The sequence below is a fragment of the Hippoglossus stenolepis genome, chromosome 13, assembly GCF_022539355.2.
Source record: "Hippoglossus stenolepis isolate QCI-W04-F060 chromosome 13, HSTE1.2, whole genome shotgun sequence".
NCBI classification, from domain to species: domain Eukaryota; kingdom Metazoa; phylum Chordata; class Actinopteri; order Pleuronectiformes; family Pleuronectidae; genus Hippoglossus; species Hippoglossus stenolepis.
Window position 1 is genome coordinate 9,639,869 of NC_061495.1, and position 19,636 is coordinate 9,659,504.

At 41.5% G+C, this 19,636-nt stretch overlaps 1 protein-coding gene across 1 annotated transcript in view; it reads left to right on the forward strand.

Annotated features, from left to right (window-relative positions):
- map2 (microtubule-associated protein 2) overlaps positions 1–19,636 on the forward strand; it is a 73,559-nt gene that overhangs the window by 40,731 nt on the left and 13,192 nt on the right. Inside the window, exons 4-15 of the mRNA XM_047342659.1 lie at positions 801–1,068; positions 6,755–6,844; positions 7,007–7,081; positions 9,342–9,557; positions 11,384–11,677; positions 12,754–14,780; positions 14,862–15,726; positions 15,844–16,086; positions 16,318–16,452; positions 17,362–17,423; positions 18,686–18,824; positions 19,425–19,481. Of these exons, the coding sequence (XP_047198615.1) occupies positions 858–1,068; positions 6,755–6,844; positions 7,007–7,081; positions 9,342–9,557; positions 11,384–11,677; positions 12,754–14,780; positions 14,862–15,726; positions 15,844–16,086; positions 16,318–16,452; positions 17,362–17,423; positions 18,686–18,824; positions 19,425–19,481 (4,414 nt within the window). The 5' untranslated portion in view covers positions 801–857. The remainder of the gene's footprint in view (positions 1–800; positions 1,069–6,754; positions 6,845–7,006; positions 7,082–9,341; positions 9,558–11,383; positions 11,678–12,753; positions 14,781–14,861; positions 15,727–15,843; positions 16,087–16,317; positions 16,453–17,361; positions 17,424–18,685; positions 18,825–19,424; positions 19,482–19,636) is intronic.

A 19,636-nucleotide genomic window follows, 5' to 3' on the forward strand; every position in this document is an offset into this window, starting at 1 on the left:
TAGTGTATCCCTCTTGCTGGTGTTTGAGCTCCTCTCCACATGTTTCTGATCGGTCATTAAACTCAGAATGGGTTTTCATACACATGTTATCCCGACAGCAGGTGTGTTTCCATTCAGCAGCTTGAACATTTTCAATTTGCACATTAAAAAAACCTGAGTGTTAGAAAGTCGAAAAAGTTTGTTTTTTGAGAAATGGTGAAAGTGCAATTGAAACAGATTCAGTGAAAAAATGATGATGCACAGAAATCACATGACTTAATGTCAACTTAAATTGCACAATATGTCGCAATGTCTATCTAGTTCAAACTATTTGTCTATCATCAGACTGGATCTTGCCAGATTGATCAGAGCCCACCTACCATCCCCACAACCCTGAGTCATGCAATCCGAGGTCTGCTGTTCATTTTTTTTTATCCAGTTGTGATTTCTACCTTGGCCACTGGCTGTATGAGTCATTACACTCGCAAATCAATAGAATTTCATCCAATGGCTGTCACCTGCCCGCCTACATCCAAGGGCAGTATTTCTCACATCCACCTTCACACAAGCACAGATGTGCTTTCAGAGTTGTTGACAGGGAAGCTGAGTGGAGGTGCAGCAGACTGACTGACTGACTGACTGACAAAAAAAGATTTGTGAATGTGATTGATGCTGCATGTCCTGAAGTCTCCTCTGGTCTGCAAAGTATTCAGTCTCCTCTGTGTACCATTGCAAACATTACAGTGAATAACACTAACAAGCCTGGTTCTGATCGTGCCTCGCCTTCGCTCCTCCCTCCGTCTCTTCTTCCCATCTCTTAGCCAGAAGGAGAGACCCCATCCTTCGCCCACCCTCCCCTGCTGCTAGCTAGCACTAGCATGGCAGACAGTCGACAGCCAGAAGACGGTGCCCCCCAGTGGGACCCATCAAGAGGACAGGAGCCCGCTGGCACTCACGGAGCCAATGGCTACCCTTCCTCAGCGTTCAGGACCTGCCAGGCTGGTGGCGCCCACTTGGCCACATCCTCCTACTCAGCCAGAGAGAATGGCTTCAATGGGGAGCTCAGTGGTGCTCCTGCAATAACTGCCGGTAAGACGTTCTTATAATTTCTCTGTTTTACCTAATCAGAGGCTCACCTGGCATCTACTTGAATGTAAGTAGATTTGCAAAAGAATCAGGATGTGAAGAGTGGGTACATTACATTGTAATCAGCGAAGAATAGGTGGAAATGTTTGCGTATATAATTTGAGGGCCTTGTTTTTTTTGTCATAATTTTTACATAAAAAGTCATAAATTTGACAGTGCACTGCATGATTTTGACTTCAAGCATTTAATGCCTTTATCATGGAGTCGACAGTAAAGAGAAAGATGGGGAACAACATGCAAAGTCCCGAGCAAGGCACAGACAGGTGACGTGGTTTATGGTCGCTGCTTCAAAACCCTTTACCACCCAGGCACCCGTAAGAAGTCAACACGAATTACTTTAAAACTAGTAAGGCAAGTGCAGACATGTAAATGTACAGTATAACCATAACTGTGTGGATTAAACCAGGTAAAACATGCAAATCCGAAAGACAGTTGGCACCCAGTAAAGGCGAGGTCTGACGATCAGATTCTAAAGCAGTGTTGAGATGCACAAAGCAGGGGCCCTCTTTTTGACAACCAAGTTGCAAGCTCAAGCAAAACTCACAGTTTAGATGGTTGAATCTCTTCAGGTCAGATTATTCTCATTATTAATTTGGAATCTTGATGTAAACCAAAAAGGGCTTTGTCAAAAGTAATTTGAATCTGTAGAAATAGATGTTGTAAGTCACGGCAAATCAGATCAGCAGTTTGATAACAGAGATGAAAGTCCACACTAGAGTTCGTCTGCTGTTCTGGTTGTGTTAGTGTGTGAGTGTGTGTGTGTGTGTATATATGTATTTCTTCTTTTTCTGTCTCCTGGTGCGTGGCCTTACACTCAGTCCTCACTAGAATCACATACTGTTATTAGCGGTGCTGTAATTAACACATAAAATCTGTCTATCTACCCTCAGCTCCCCACCACATCCTCATTCACACCAATGGAAACAAGAATTATAATCTACCAATGGTGTAACCATGGCAACGGCTCCCCTACAATTTACTTTGGCAGGGTTTTTTGTTCTTTACGCCTGTAGCTCTTAAGCAGGCAATGATAAGAGCCCAATGAAACACCTTTCTTCCACATTATTAGGACTTTACTCAAGCTAGATTTGAAGGCTGATAACAGTGTTTTTAAGTGAAGCTGCTCATTGAAATCTGACCATTTTTATGGCACCAATGACTATCTTTTGGGATTTATTGTCATTCAGTCATTTCATCTACTTTCAGGAACATTTGGCAAATTTCATAAATACAGATCTGTTGAGATCAAATTAAGAGTCTTATCTCTGCATGTCTGCTATCTGAATTCATTTAAATTAAGTGAGAGTCACTAATATTTCTCAATTTCAGCAAATCTCTCAACTGTCTCTAGAAGCAAACACTATTCTAAAAAAGTGGCGGATGCACAATAGTACAAAATCAACTAAATGAATTGGTCCAAAAGATAAACTCCCTCCTGTCCGATCAGTGTATCTAAACATGTTTTCTAATCATGTGTATAGAAATGACATGTTCTCTGCAGCTGTGTAACCAAAGCTTTGTTTGTCTGCAGACTGCAGAGAGTCCTGTCAGCGTACATTAGCATTGCTCCAGAGCAGGGCAGGGTGAGGGGGGGGTCGAGGTTATAGTTGGGACAGGATGGGTGGCAGAAGGGCTGATGCTGGCCCTCAGTGAACCTTCTCTCCCTGTGAAAAGCACTTCAGACACAACAAGAACTACTGAAGCACAAAATTGCCCTCTTGACTTTCTATTTAAAATGAGGTTGAGGAAGCCAGTCAGCCATGCTGCCAGTGGTCAGCTGAAAGATGTGGCGAGAGGAAGAAAAACAGAGGGAGCTAATAGAAACCATTTGAAAAACATAGAGTTATTGAGCTCTTTCTATCTTTATTTCTATCAAGGAATCTCTGTTGTATTTGAGATATAGCATAGCCTGGACAAGATTCTTTGTTGTTAATTTCACATCCATCAATATGTTGAAGGATATAGAAAATAGGTTACACAGACATGTTGTACACACATCCAACTTTCTTAATTACAGCAACGTTATGAGGAAATATCTCCAAATTTGTCAGGATTTTGTACATTATGACAAAATACATCACACTCACCCATTGTTAAAATTCCTTCATAGTCTTAATTACATGTATCATTATAAGTCAGATATGATGTTAATGGGATTATATGGTGTGACCAAGCTGAATGGACTACATCGCACAATCAGGACTTTGGAGTTTCCATCATGCAGATCTTGTAATAATAAGATAGAGATCTATAATTATAAGACACTAATTCATTAGCACATGTAGCTCAATCAAAAGAAAAGATTTTCCTGACGAGCAGCATCTTGTGGTTGTGTATAAAATATATGAAACAGTCAATTTAATAATCATGTGACATTCCTCTTTCTGTCATGTTTTTTTTTTAGTTTCCGGCCACATTTAGTGAATGAATATGGTTAAACCTATTGCCTTGATTTAAAAAAGAAAATAGAGCTAATCTGGTTTGTTAGTTTTTTCATTAATGTTTGTATTCATATTTGTTAGATTTACTTTCATTTACGTCATGGATCAGAAAAATTAGAGCAACAAGGTCCAGCTAAGACAGACTCAGAGGTTTAGAGGCTGAAGCAACCTCGGCGTGTTGCTGGCATCTGAATTGCATATGGACCCAAGTCATCGGCCCACCAGCTGTCTGTTGCTATGGCAACCTTTTTGGCTTTACACATTTTGGTTGCTGGCTTGTATCATAACCAAACGACACTTCTGCTCCCGCTGTGCCCTTTCAGTCCTACAGTCTGTGTGAGGGTATGTGTGTGTGTGTGTGTGTGTGTGTGTGTGTGTGTGGTGCATTGATTTGGGGCTTACAGTCGGAGTCTCTGCCCAGAGAGAGAGAGAGTGCTTTCAGCTTCAGGCTTTCTAATCAGGTAATACACACTTTTTACTTCGCTGTGAGAGAATGTCTGTTTCTATGATGTAGATCCACAGATGTGATGCATCCTCTGTACAGATGTACGTTTGTGCATTTGGTTTATTCTGTTGTTGAAGCCAATGAAAGGCAAGTGGCGATGTCAGAACTGCTTAGACCGGGTTTGTTTTCATCACTGCCTGCTCGCTGTGTGGATGTGACAAGGTCACTTTTACAGTGCTATTGCTTTGTGATTGTGCGTGTCTGGGGATTTGTCTGAGAGAGTAATCAAAGCACAATGTCTGGTTGAAAGCAGTGCCCTAATGTCACTTTATGTGTGTGTCTGAAAGAGATTATATGTTTTGTACTGTTTAAAAAATCCTATATTATTCACCTTTCTATTAATGACAATAGTTTTCTTTCAAGAATGAATTCTGTCTGGGTGGCGAAATCTTTCATTGTTAAAGACCCCGGTCCTCCTCATCTGAAACTGGTTAGCAGTGTCATGTTATTTGTTTGATTATTTCAGCTTTACTTCCTCAGTTCTGTGGTAAGATTTAGAATAGCCTCTGTATGTTTTGCTCTGTACAAGAGACTTGTCTTTGATGCTGAAAGTGGTCAGAAAATCTAAAAAACTCATGTTTGAACTCTCCTCTCATCAGATCGAGTGAGCTAGTAGGATATTTTAGGAAACATTTGGTAACTGTTACATAAAGCAGAGAATGTACCTTCTTCACACACCATCACTCACTTTGGAGGTGTTTTCTCACTAATAAAATGGATCCAGTCACAAATCCACAGGGTTATTTTCCCCCCAGGTCTCAGCTTTACGGTCTTTTTTTAGTCGTTTGATGCTACACGCACTGATTGTGTTCCACAGTATCATCTATGTTCCAGGACAGGAAGAAAGGGTTTTGTCTGGAAGCAGTAAATAAGTCGTTCACGTTCACTGCACTTTGCTACTGAAAATAGAAAATGGCTGCTTTGAGTTGGTGAGTGGGCTGCATGTGTTAAGTGTTCCGGGAAGAAGTGTGTGTATATAAGTGTGTGTAATTGCATGTGTGTGTATGCCTTGTTGAGAGCTTGCTTTTGTTGATGTGTGGGAGATTGTGGAGAGATAAATGTCCTGAAACGGCAGCAGTGAAAGCATCACTGCCGCCCAATCCCACATAACCACTGTTACTATGCAAATGAACGCAGGTTTGATTAGCACTGTGCAGCACGCCTTATATCAGGACAACACTCAAACTGGGTCTTAGATTTAATAATGGTAATAATGGTCGGCCATGGTTGAGGGGATAGAGCGGTCGTCCTCCAAACAGAAGGTTGGCAGCTTGAATCCCTGCCCATGCAGAAATGTCCTTGGGCAAGATGCTGAACGCCGAATGGCCCCTCATAGATGTTGAATGCACTTATTGTAAGTCGCTTTGGATAAATGTGTCAACTAAATAACATGTACTGTAATGTAATGTAATTGAGGCAGAGAGATGTAAGAGATGGATACAGATGTTGGACATTGTCTCTTTTGTTTGAATTTTTGGGTTAAAAGGCGCCTTTTATTAATATACATGTGTACTTCATTACCACAGATTTACGTCTATCTTTAAGAGTCACTATCTGTTTGCGTGTGGGTTTCAGCTTGGCCACATTATTGTCCTTATTTTAACACCTGCCGCCCACAAGTGTTAGACAGTGTTGACGGCCTCTTTCTAAACATAGACACGAGTCTTTCTCCAATCCAATTTATTTCTCTTTTCAAAAATATTTGTTTAATTATTCATTTGTGAACTATTTTAGGTATTTTGAATGATGTACTCACTGTTTTTGCTCATTGAATATTAAATAATTTTGGTTTGTATTTTAGTCCATTTATTTTAACATTAATATATACATTTATTTTTTCATGTTTTTATTGTAATATTAATTGTTAACATATAATTTCCGTGACACTTTGTTCTCCATAAAATGTCCAAAAAAACTGAATCAGTAGTAACAGCTAATGTATTTTTAGTCTTTGAACTGCTGCCGTGTGGATATCACTGTATATATGTAAGGTCCCTCATTTTTCTAAATCCAACATTCTAAGAAACATTAAATCCTTGCAAATAAAATATCTTTTACCTCTACTAGGTGAAAATTGTGAGAAATGACCACATGTTATAAAAAGAAACGTCTTTTATCACAAACTGTGAGTCAGTCAGTCTGCAAGGAAGGTGGGTTTCCATGGTGACAGCCTTCAACAGCAGCTCGAGCGTTCTGGCAGTTATAATAACAATTTCAGCTCCTCTCTGGCTTTCTACTCAGGCTTTGAGTGACATGATTAAAAAATGCAGTGTTGTGAAATTGATGGAATCTTTTTCCAGCCAGTTTGAACCAAACTAATACCTTAAAGGAGCTACTTGTAAGATAGTGCTGTTGCTTCCTCTGACTTGTCCTTAAAACATCACTATGGCATATAATTCCCTTAAGGGGGGGTTTTAGGTGTTCCGATTTTCTCCTATTTCAAACTTTCTGATTGCAAGTCACTAGTCTGTCATCTGCCCTGCAGAAATAGGGCTGCTCATCTTTTAAATGCAACGATGGTGAACGCTTCACCTGTCTTCGAAAACTTTTAAACTTCTCCAGCTTCTTCTACATTATTATTTATTAGAACTTTAAAATTGACTTGTGTGTGTGTGTGTGTGTGTGTGTGTGTGTGTGTGTGTGTGTGTGTGTGTGTCCTTGTTTGTGTGCATGTCTCTGCCAGAGCAAGTGTCGGCAAGGATTGTGCAAGAAGTGACGGCAGAAGCTGTGGCAGTACTGAAGGGAGAACAGGAGACCCAAAGGCTGCCATCAGGTAAGACACACACACACACACACACACACACACACACACACACACACACACACACACACACACACACACACACACACACACACACACACACACGCACACACACACTCAGAGCCATTTGCAGTATGTGATTCATATGTCGATACCCTCTCCCTCTGTTTGCAGTTGAAGACACCACCAATTTGCCTCCCTCTCCTCCCCCCTCACCTGCTGCAGAACCCTTTGGCCCTCTGGAACAAGGTAGGGCCAATGTGTTTATAGGAGTACGTCTCTAATGGAGGAGTTTCCTTCCTTCACATGACTGTAACATCTGGAGGTTTGCGATCGCCAACACATTGGGGTACTGATGTGGGTTGGCCCTTTTTATGCTCTTCAGCTCCTCTCAGGACATGCCCCATCTCTAAGGGGCAAACCGCACATTGATAACCTCTACAAGAAACATGTACAAATGAGATTTACCAAAAGCAGGAAAATTATTTCCATTTTTCAGACATCCATTAATTCTGAAATCCTGCTTCCTCTTCCTCATCGTACACCTGGGACAGATACACGTTGTATCTTCATTGTCATCACCATTTATCTCAAAAAGAAAGAAGGGCTCACATACATGTCCACCCTGTTATGTTTAGTCTTTATTTCCCATCCTCTTCTTCCGTTTCCCTTTTCTAACTTCCACACCTTGCTGTCTTCCCTCACACTAATATGACAGCCAATTTTGGTAACCCTCCAACTTCTCCTTGTTTGTCTTTTTCAGTTGGATGATGTCTTAAAGTTTTGCACTTCTAATTATAGTGTTGTATTGTCATTGTCCACTCGCAGTCTTTTATTTATGTGTTTGGCTTTAGCTATAATATCTATATACGTTACTTGCAGAGTTACAGAGTTACAGATTTTCTGGCTAATAGGCTACTGAAGCCTATAGTAACAAAAGTAAGGCGTAAAAAGGACATTGGTTTTGCCATAGCACTTTGTTGAATTGCAGTATATAATCACTGAATCGCCTTGGTGAGCTAGTTAGCCTAACCAGGCCAACTAGCACATAGGTAAGCATCACGTCAACTAGCCTTACAACATTAAGAATGCCACGCTCATAAATGGTAAAAAATACCTTGTTACATCAAAAATCCCCACAGAATTTGTCCTATGTATCTTATTTAGCACCGTGATGCAGTTTGTCTCTTTATTTTTGACTTACAAATTTAAGCTTTGTTACAGTTTTCGTGCAGCTACCTGCAAGATATAGTCGAACATTGTACCTAAAGTTAGGTCGGCTGTATGTTTGGGCTTTGTGTTTTAATGTCTGCTCAGTGAGGAGAGTCTTTAGCCGGGCCAGCCATGCATTAAATATAAATAGTCTATTCTGTCATTTGTACTGTATGAGAAGTAACAAATCCTAGATAAGAGGTTAAATCATGCAGGGGATGGTGTTCTGTGTTCTTGACCAGATGGAGTGATACAGAGGTTCCGTTAGTGGTGTGTTGTTGTATCTATAGACACGGTACATGACAAGTAATGAAAGGCTTGGTCATCGTCAGGCCTGAGAGGTGGTGTTCTGTTAAAGGTGACCTGTTGACATATGCGATGGTTTTACTGTGTGTCAAGCAGTTCGACTGGATCTAGAGGTTTTTTTATACATAGATGTTTGTTTGTGTTCTAGCAAAGGCAAAACATGGGTTACTTATTTGGTTACTACAACTGCTGCTCTATAGTATAAGAACTGTTTTTTAATAACCTTTTGTGTATTTTATTTAGGTTTAATCATCCATATGTTTGTGTAGATTTCTCCGTTAGTGCGATATACTCACTTTGTCGGTCTAAGAGTATGGCTGGTCCCTGAAGCTTGGTCACCTTTGAGTTGCTTGTCATCGTGTCCTTGTCAGTGTCCTGTGTGTGTTCTGTTTCTCTCTTGCTCTCACTCATACCTTATCTTCTCCTTGCATTCCCCTATCTGGTGACTTTCTGTTTTTTTTGCCTTTTTTAAATTGGTATTTTTTTGTTATTTTTCTCTCCTCAAGCTTTATCTCCGTCTTTACTGCCAAAAAATGTCCACCTTAAAATGCTACTTAAAGATTTATCAAGGAGAGAATTTGGTATTTTTTTTAAATCTTCCTAAAAATTCAAGGACCACAGCTATAGCTTAAGAGCTAAATCAAAATGTAACAAGTAAACACATATTTACATTTGTGCCTTTGTTAGGAAACTATACTTCCATGAAAGCATTTTACCTAAATGTTTTATCAGAGATAAATCCTAGATTTCTGTAAATATGACTGTGTCATTGTAAACTTTATAAAAGAGGGACATTTCCCCTATTTACTAATAAATCTGCAAAAGCTTATATGATAAATCACCTTTAAAGTGGACATTCTTTGGCGTGTTCTCCATTTTTTTGTCGTCTTCTACTTTTCTTTTATCTTTTATCCTCCTCTTCACTCTCTCTCTTTCAGTCTGTGTCCAGATTTCCCTGCAGTTCTTCTCCTTGTGTCTGTCTTGTTTGTAGATGTAGGGGATGAGGAGGAGGCGGGCCCTCTCCGCTGCTTCCAAAATTCTCGGGAGAGGTGCAAGTTCCTCGCCCCCTCCATCTCAGTTTCCGTGCCCGAGGACGACCCCTACCACTCCGACGAGGAGTACTATGATCACCCATTGTTCAGCCCAGAGTGGACGCACTCGGGCGCTCGCCCCACAGGGCAGGCTGTGGCCTTTAGACAGATTGAAGGTGAACCACGCATGGTTCCTTTTGCCATTTCCCCCCTCCATCTCTGCTCTCTTTCTTTCTCCCTTTTCTCTTTTAAACACAGATTTCCTCTTCTTCTTCTTCTGTGATTTGATCTCCTCCCTCCATTTCTCCTTACTGCCGTCCTTCCGTCTCTCCGTCCGTCAGTTCGTCTCTTTGTCCGTCTTTGTGTGTGTTTGTGTCCTTGTGATGTTTGTCCGCTCAAAATCTGAGCACTTTCATGTTTTTTACCAGTCATATTTAGTTTTTCTTATGATTTATTTCACCCAAAGCTGTTGCTACCTGTGGTTACCATGCTGATAAGACAAACACATGACAGTGATGTCTCTAAATTAGGACAATCTTTTATTGTGAAACTCTCAATGGACGTAATACACTTCACTTTTGCTTTCAGACCACACGGCCCACAGGGTTAACTTTTCAGACTTGATTAAAGGCCCAGATGGCTTTTATACAAATGTCACTTTGCACAAATTTCTCTACCAGTCATCTCCCACAGTTCTGTTTAAGTTCATTCCTATTACCCCTCATTCATTTAATTACACTGCGCCTTGTCAGACCCTCTATACTCATCTTAAACTACTCTGACACTCACTGTGGCAACAAGGAAGACTTTCAGCTCCACATACTCACCAGCGCATAAACCAACATATAATCTTTATAAAACCTTCTAAACTACATTTATTTATTATTTTATTTCTCTTTTCAAATACTAGACAAAGGATGTTTGTTTTTAAATTGTTGGCCCAAAGACGTAGACAGAACTTCCTTTGTGTATTTTCGCCTAGACTACACAATAACATAACTTGGCCATCTGTCAGTTCTCTGTTACAAGCCTCTTAATGCCTTATTATAATAATAAATATTGTCTTGGACAGTTCATCACAATCGATAATATCTTCATTATTACCTCTATCATTTCCCAATGAATACACAGAGAGAAACTGACTCCTCCGACACGTCTCTCCGAGCAGCTTTTCTTATATAGACAGCATTAGCATAAATATAAATGACTATATAAATGGCTATATCTATCATTTTAAATATTTGTACACGAAACACATTCCAAAGAGTCGTCGAGAATAAACCATTGCCTGTGAAACTGAATAATGCATAAATACTGTTAATGCACACTGATTCTGGATCGTGGCCCCCCCCAACCCTCTTCATCATTGCTGAGAAAATCATCTAGCATAAATATTTATTTTGACCAACATCTACATATGTCATACCCAGCAACATTTTATGCGAAAGAGTAAAGCAGCACAGTTAAAATCTAGTCCATTCTATGTCAGGAATTTGAGTCACACTGGACCTTAGCTCTTAATGGTTGCATATTCTGAAAAGCCAGAGATTTGAGAAGTGCTTTTGCAAGAGTTTATTTATGTTTCCATTATTTTTAAACAACCCAAGCCAACAAGGAGTTTGGTCAATTTGGATTGAAGGCTTGGCGAGTGGAAGAGAGGGAGAGAGGATTTTTATCTTTTCCCAAATCATACAGTAAATAAAAAGATAATGTATTTCCTAAATAAATAAAAAATGGCTTTCATGTTTGAATTTACCTTAAACGTATGTAATATATCATAATGGATTCCTTTCACAATGGTTACACTAAGCCCCCCAAAAAGAAACATACAAACATATGCAGAATGTAAAAACATACATATGTGTAATGTACTGTACCTATATGTGTGAACAGACAAGCACCAGAGCTCAAAGTGTCCCGTCATAAGTTGTGTTCTCACATAACCCAAGTCTGTGTTGCCTGTAGTCTTAATGTGTCCCCCTCTCACCCTGTTTTTGATAAGAAGAGACCATGGAGGCTCTTACAGCTGAATACGAGGAGGAGGTTGAAGATGAGGAGGAGGAGGAGGAGGAGAGTGCAGAGGCAGCAGAGTCCGAAGCAGCTCTTGATGAGCAGCAATGGAGTGGGGACGAGCCCGAGCTGGACAGCCCCCAAGCTGAGCCCTTAGAGCAGGCAGAGGCCATAGACGAGGCTCAGGACGTAGACCTGGAGCCATCCGAAGCAATTAGTGCTCCTGCAGAAAGCTCTATGGACAGAGAGGAGGAGGAAGCAGAGGGTGAGGAGAGCCCTGAGACAGGTGTGTCCTGCCCTCTGCACTCCCTGCCTGCATGTTACAGCATTGTCCACTGTTTAAGAACACCAGATATGTCGAAGGGAACCCATAAGCTTATTACATTACGTTATAATTCAGGTGGAATGGCAAGTGATCCTCTCTGTGCTCTGCTGCGGCTGCAAGGCAACACAGGCTTGTTGGTCAAAAGAGTCACATTCTTTTTTAACTTAGTCTGGTTTTACTGTGTGTTATCTTTGCGCTTGCATTTTTCTTTTTCTTGCTGTGATCTTGGGGACGGGCATTTCATATTGGTGTGATAAACTGCTATAAGCTATAAGCCTACAGGTTTTTCATTATATCCAGACATGGCTTGGTGCTAGTATGCCAATGCTATGCTCTTTTTCTAACCATCAACATGGATCACTCACATTGATATCATAATTCTGTGTAGAGAATTTGCAGGGTAATTTGTGTTGGCTGTCTCAGGTTCATTGTGTTACAGTTGTTCTCATCAAGTGCGTTACTTTATTTTGTTTTTGTCACTGTTAGCTGGTGACAGCATGCAGCATTTCTCTGTCATCACCAGCAAGGTGCTTCTGTATTTGTGCTTATATTGTTTCAAATATGCAATGACATTTGAAAGTCATAATTAAGACCTTAAATTAATTTGCTGTTCACAAAATAATTTTGACCACTGATACATTTTATATGGACAAGGTAAAAAATATTGAATTGCACTTTAAAGAATGACAGAAATGCTATTTCTTTTTGTATATGATGTTTTGAAGAGTCACATGGATATCCATCCTATCTGTCATCGCTTGTTTCCCATAAATCAGCATCACAGTCTCCTCATGCCGGTTCCGTCACATACCATGCCATATTCTCATCCATCTGTGAATTGGTGGACCCCCATTAACTCGCCGTACTTCTTCAGTGATGGCCGTATCATTGTGCTGTAAGTTTCTGAGGACGGCTTTGCCTGTTTCTGTGATAATTGCTTTTTCAGTCCCTGCCTTAATATTAATCCCACTCGCAGCATGCCAAAGCAAGTCATTTATGTGTTGATGAAAACAGCCAACTTACAGATGTCTTTTCAGCTTTGAAGATGGACTCAGACAAGCAGGGCAGTGGGTCCATGAGCCCAGACAGCATTGGATCCGAGAAACGCCCGGAGGAGTTTTTTGAGCCCCAGGTCCAAGGATTTTTTGCTGGGGAACGAGTTGTACCAGAGAGCCCCACAATGGATATGCCGTCCTTTGTACCTCAAACCCAAGCCAAAGAATCTGCCAAACCGCTCACACTTCAGCCTACATATGGTGAGCCAATCACAGTGTCAGAGAAGCAGCCGTCAGTGGAGGTGGTGGAGTTCAGCAGCATTGCTGCGTCTTCTGATTTCTGTTCAATGGGAATCAAAGTTCAAGGAGAAGACTCAACAAGAGATGCAAGAGACAGATCTGGAATGTCAGCATATTTTGAAACATCAGCCACAGAGGCTGACAAGGCTCCACAAAGTAAGGGTGAAGGTTATTACGAACTGAGCAGAGCTGGCGAAGAGAAGAGTCCAATTGATTCCAGGTCTCAGGAGATAAGTTACAGCACACTGGCTGGAGCCCAGGATCAATCTGAAAGTAAAAAAAGTACGACAGAAGATACTGGAGTGTTTGCAGTTCCTGACAGGAATAATGAATGCAGGCTTTCCCCAGGTAAACTGGCCTTGGAGCAGAGGAGTTATTCACTTAACATCAACATTGGAGCAATCGATCACAGTGGCCAAGGCAAACCCAAGCACTTCTCCCCACTGGCCACAGATATAATGTCATACACTAGTGGAAGTCTAGATGAATCAGCAGACTACCTCCCAGTTACTACACCCTCTGTGGAGAAGCCTCCATCCTTCCCTCCCCTGATTCTGGAGACTGCAGCCTCCATCACTTCAGATTCCTCATCTCCTCCAAGGACCAGTGAACTAGATTCAAAACCCAGCCCTGAACCAGAGTTGCCTGAATCACCCCAGCTCCCCAAGAATACTTTTAAAAATGGCACAGTGATGACACAAGACTTGCCTGAGATGCTGGACCTTGCTGGTACCCGTTCAAGACTAGCATCCGAGAACAATGACCCAGAAATAATCAGAAGAAAGTCAATTCAAGCTGATGTCTCTGCCTTCGCTGATGACCCACTGGCTAGCCTAATTTCAGGGGAACTAAGTCCTGGTCCCAGAAAAAGTGACAGCCAGCTTGAGGAGATGGGTTATTGTGTATTCAGTGAATATTCAGGGCCCATGCCATCCCCTGCAGATGTGTTTAGCCCTACAAACACTTCTGCACAGGTCTTCACCCCCTCTGTTCTGGAGGCGAAAGTGGCTGAGCAGGCAAGGAGGCTTGCAGTCAGAGACACATCATTGGAGGAAAGCACCCAGCAATTAGCAGCTGCTGAGGTCACTGAGGAGAAAGATCAGAAGCAGTTAGATAGAAAGGTTTCCACCGAAGAAAAAGACAAGGAGATTGCAGATGGTCAGTTGACTAAATCTGTAAGTGAGCAGGAGAAACTGGCTCCTCTGCCCAGTGAGTCTTTTGTGACCCCAACAGTCACAGTGACTCTAGAAGAAGGTGGGAGGTCAGTGAGCGAGACTGAACGACAGGCCAGTGGCGAAGGCTCAGCAGCAGAAACCGAGATCGCTGACTACGAGAGGCAGATCCGCAAATTGGAGATGGAGGACAGACCTCTCAGCGTGGAGGAGGAACGGGAACTGCAGGAGCTTCGGGAGAAGGTGAAGCTGGTCCACCAGGAGGCCTATGAGGAAGTGGATGCTGAAGATGTGTACCAGTTGACCGGCGTGGCCAAGGACCGAATTGCAAGACCTGTCAAAACTTCACCTGCGTCATCTGTGGAGAGCAACATCGAAGATGACAAGCTGCTCTCCCCTGTGCTCTCACCCTCCAAGCTCAAGCAACGAGAGGTTTATGGCTCCCCTAAAAGATCAGTGTCACCAGTAACAAAAGAGGAGAAGGCTAATGAAGAATTAGAGAGAAAAGTAAAAGAAGACCACGAGAAGGAAGAAGCTGAAAAGAAAATGAAAGAAGCGGGAGAGAAGAAAGCGAGAGAAGAGAGGGAAAGGAGAGAGAAAGAAGAGAGGGAGAAAGAAGAGGCAGAGAAGAAAGCGAGAGAAGAGAGGGAAAGGAGAGAGAAAGAAGAGAGGGAGAAAGTAGAGGCAGAGCGGATATTGAGGGAAGAAAAAGAAAGGAAGGAGAAAGAACAAAAAGAGCTGGAGGCAAAAGAGAAATTAGAGAAAGAGAAGAAAGAGAAAGAGGAGAGAGAGAGGAAAGAGAAAGAAGACATGGAGATCCAAGAGAGAGAAAAAAAGGAGCGAGAGGAGAGAGAAAGGAAAGAACTAGAAGAAAAAGAAAGAATTGAGAAAGAATTGAGGGAAAAGGAAGAAAAAGAAAAAAAAGAGATGGAACTAAAAGAGAGGGAACTAAAAGAGAAGGAAGAGAAAGAGAAGATTGAAAGGGAACTGAAATTGAAGGAAGAGAGGGAGAAAGCAGAAGAGATGGACAAAAAGGTTGTGGACAAACCTGGGGAGATAGCTACACAGCCAGGTGAAAAAGCAGATGTGGAGGAACAGGGAGGAGAGGAAGACATGTTGGAGAAACCAGGGGCAGCAGCTGGAGCAGAAGTCACGAAGGAGATCTCTGAGACTCGCGCTGCCATTGAATCAGTGGTGACAGTTGAAGACGATTTCATCACTGTAGTCCAGACCATTGACGAAGCAGAGGAGCCGGGACATAGCGTTCGTTTCTCGGCTCCACCTGAGGCCGAAACCTGTGTCGCTGCCCAGAAAGATCAAGAGGAGGAGGAGGAGGAGGAAGAGGAGGAATCTGTGGAGTTGGCACAGGAAGCTGAAATGGAGGCTGCCAGTTTAGAGGAGGTGGCTGACGTTCCTGAGACCTCTGCCTCCCTCGAAAAGGAGGCAGAAACCATAGAGACAGAAAGACAGACAGAAAGCTATGACAGAGATGAGACCACAATGGACGACTCCATCCTGGACAGCTCCTGGGTTGACACTCAAGGTGAGATCTCTTTGGTGGTCTTTGCCTGAATATTGATTTGTTTCCCTTCCTTTCTTGCATCTACTTCTTTAAAAAAAGACATTTAATATTGTTAAATACTGTCCTGTTTTATTGCAGATGATGATAAGAGCATGGCAACAGAGCAGATCGAGTCTTTGTCCAAGGGGCCCAGCCCAGTTAAACAGCCTGGTATGGTCCCAAGCAAACACTCACAACAGAAGAAGCAAGAGAAACAGGAGAAGCAATTCAAACCGAAGGCCAAAGGAGGGCGCCCTAGAGGTCGAATCTCCACACCAGAGCGCAAACCTGTCCGCAAGGAACCTGTCTGCATCCCCAGAGAGGAGGTCAAGAAGAAGAAAGGTTCTTGTTATTTTGTTTTCCATTTGATTTTCTTGAGGTCTGTTGTATCTCAATAGGTCATAATCAGGCATGTCAGTTGGCTGCTTTTAGTATAATTCACCAAAACAAATTCAAGAACTAAAAAAGTGGATCAGGGCTCCTTAACTCCATATTTTACTGTTGTTTAGCATCTGTCTCTCTCTGCTTCTTGTTGTGTCTCTGTCAATGGCCTTGTTTTCTCTGATAACGTAGCTGTGATAAGGAAGACTGAGCTGACCAAAAAAATGGAGACTCACATTCAATCCCCGTCCAAGAGGACTTTGATGAAACCAGCAGTCCGCGAGACCCGCCCCACCCACCACTCCTGCCCCAGAAGGAGACACACAGGTGACACAATCCCCTTGGTCTGTCGCACAACTGGTTCTTTCTGCGCTGCATGACAGTCACCACAAGACCTGTTATCTCTACATTTTAACTCCACTGTCACCTTCATTTTGTTTTTTGGCATTTGTTTTGTTTTATTTGTTGAAGCAGTTTGTTTTTGTCTTTGCATTGAAATAAAAATTGACTGTCATACTTATTTTTGTTTGACTTCATTCATCTTTTTTTGGTTTGTTTTGTGTTGTTTTTCTCTTTCTCTCAATGTGCTTCTCATTTATATAATTTCAAATGTTTTGATGCTGTCTTTGATAATCATGGACATGGTAAATGAGGTCTTTTTCTCAAACCCTACACGACCTCTCTGACTTCTCCGGTCATGCACATCCACTCCACCACTTTAACCTATGTTTCCCAGGCAACTAGTAATAAACGTTTGTATGTTATATGGCCCTGATGCTGTGAAGATGCTGCTCTTGTACCAGAGGCGGTTTGCTTTTCATTTTCCCCTGGTGGACAAAATTCTGTGTCAGGGATGATGAAAGCTCACTATGCTGCTGCTGCACTGCCCCAATTAGATTATTTTAAAGGTTGCATTACATAACACAATATCCCCCATTCTGTGTGATATCTTGCCAAGTCTTTTCAGAACAGTGCTCTCAAGGGGGCAGCAACACGCTCCCATAGAACATTATTTTTGACATGTAGCTTACACTGCCAAATCTTGGATTACAAAGCTGGATGTCTATATTTTTAGATTTCCTTTTAGGGATAAACATATAATGAAAATCATGATATATAATCATAAATTGGGACATTTCAAATGCTCTCACTTATTTTACTTTAAATTATAAACGTAAGACATGTACTAGATTATGTCCATTTCCCTGAAATTCTGTTTCTCTCTCTGTCCCTCAGAAGCCCGACCAGACGGCCGTCAGCCTCTCAGTGTTGCAAGACAGTCTCGTGACAGAGCATCAGTAAGTAAATCACACCGGCCCAACAATGGCTCAACCAGGAAACTGCAATTCCCAACATTAATTCTCTTCTTATCTCTCATCGTTTCTGGTGCGATTGATTTCAAACCATTAATTCCTGGTCCCCATATGGAACTGCAAATACTCCAACTTGCCTTGTACATTTTTACTGTAAACACTGAAACGCCACGCAGCACAATAATTAGGCAGAATAATTATCTCTCGAAATTAAGATTCATTAAGAAGCTGTTGTGTATTCTTCTCACGTGACTTCCACGCAACCTAATCATCTATTCAGATAAACACATTACATAAAGTCTGATTCAGAATCTCTGCACGAAAAACAGTCTATTGCATTTCTGTATGAGCACTTTTTCACCGCATTTAATGAAAAAATTTCATTTTTTGTTAAATGTTGCCATTGTTGCCTTGTTTAATGGCTTTTTGCAAAAGTAGATAAGACAGATCCATTTAGAGTGTTGTTGTTTTTTTGTGAGTGGGTGTTGAATCACCCTGTGACATTTCTCCAGCGACATGTGGTCGTGATTCCATTTTGCTCCTCTCCATGGTAATGACACTTACTGTGTCTAAAATAACTGTTTCTGCTTCTCTTAAATGTCATGTCATTAAAGTGTATTGTGTCACTCTGAGCCCACATACACTGTATTTCACAACGGATTTGCACTCTCTATTTACAGTCTTTAAATAAATCTGTTACTATGCAGTGCAACTTGAAATCTTGCATGGACACTGTATTTGTTTGACATTAAAATGGCATCTTCACAATGTTTTTGGGCTCTAATTAAACAAGTCAAACACATAAGATCTGATGCTAATATCTTATTTCTTATCTTTTAATACATCAGATCTTTTACATTGATAGTGCAGAAGAAGCACTGTGTTATTTTCACAGTGTATTTCGGAGCCATGCTGCTTGCCCGTTAGGCTCCATTGTTGCATCATCTCAAGTGTCATGCCCATCGTTTGCCCCTAACAAAGATCCCCACCTTCATATCCCCAGTGACTACCTTATTAGACAGACCTCGTCCATCCTCAGCAGAGCCTCAAGGCTCAACAGTATTACACTGACTCATAGCCAAGGTAGGCGGATGTATGCCAGTTTATGCCTGGAAAAAACATAAACACAATTTTTTTGTTATATTCTGCATCTAAACCCATTGTTTCACCTCCTATTAAATATATATCACAGCCACACTGGCCTAAGGATCTCCTTCTCGTCTCTGTGTGTGTGTGTGTCTCAACAGGATGGTGGATCACGGAGCCCAGACAAGAAGTCTCTGCCGCGGCACACCTCCATTCTGAGTCGCCGTGGGTACCATGACCAGGAGGAGAGTTCCACCTCCATCACCAGCTCCGGCTCAACGGCTCCCCGCAGACCCACATGTAGGCTGCAGCTCCTTCAATTCGCTCACTGTACAAAGTATCAGTGTTCAGGTGGCATCAGGCAGCACAGAACCAACAGCAATAACTTCCAACATCAGTCAAAATATCACTGATTCAACGAATATTTCACCAAATGTTGATATTAAGACATTTTTTTTAAGTTAAAAATTCTCTTAGTGTTATGTAGTGCTGTAGTGAAAAGCAACATCATTTTGTCAGATACAATTTTGATTATTTTAACAAGTCCTAGCTTTAGTTGTCCAATTAGAGATTTAGATATTTGATATTCTGCTCATGACATTTTTCATGTTTTATTAGACTAAACCAATAAGCACTGTATCTTCCCTCTTGCTGAATTTTTTTTATTCATTCTGTATTAATGAGATAGGCTTCTTTTCCTAATTCATTTTATTCTCGTCATCATCTGTGCAACAGAATGTCAAACTATTTTTTCTTTGTTTTATCAAAATATAACCTGCTTTAGTACAGATCCAAATGTATGCATGTGCAATTTAAATGCTAGCAAGCTAAAAATATCCAGTTCTTTCTACTTTGTTCTTGGAGCAAAGTTTCATCCCTCTCCTTTCTTGCTTTCTTTAGCATTTCGCACTGAGATGAGGGCAGAGCACAGGACAGGACGAGCCCCAAGTATGACAGGTAGAATGGATTTTCTCTACCTATTGTATTAGATTGTGCAGGTCTACTTACTCAACTGGTACATGGATGTGGGTAATAGATTTTGATGGGGTGATAACTGCATATTTCTTTCTACAAAACAATTCCAACTTTAAGCCTCTTACGTCTCCCAACCA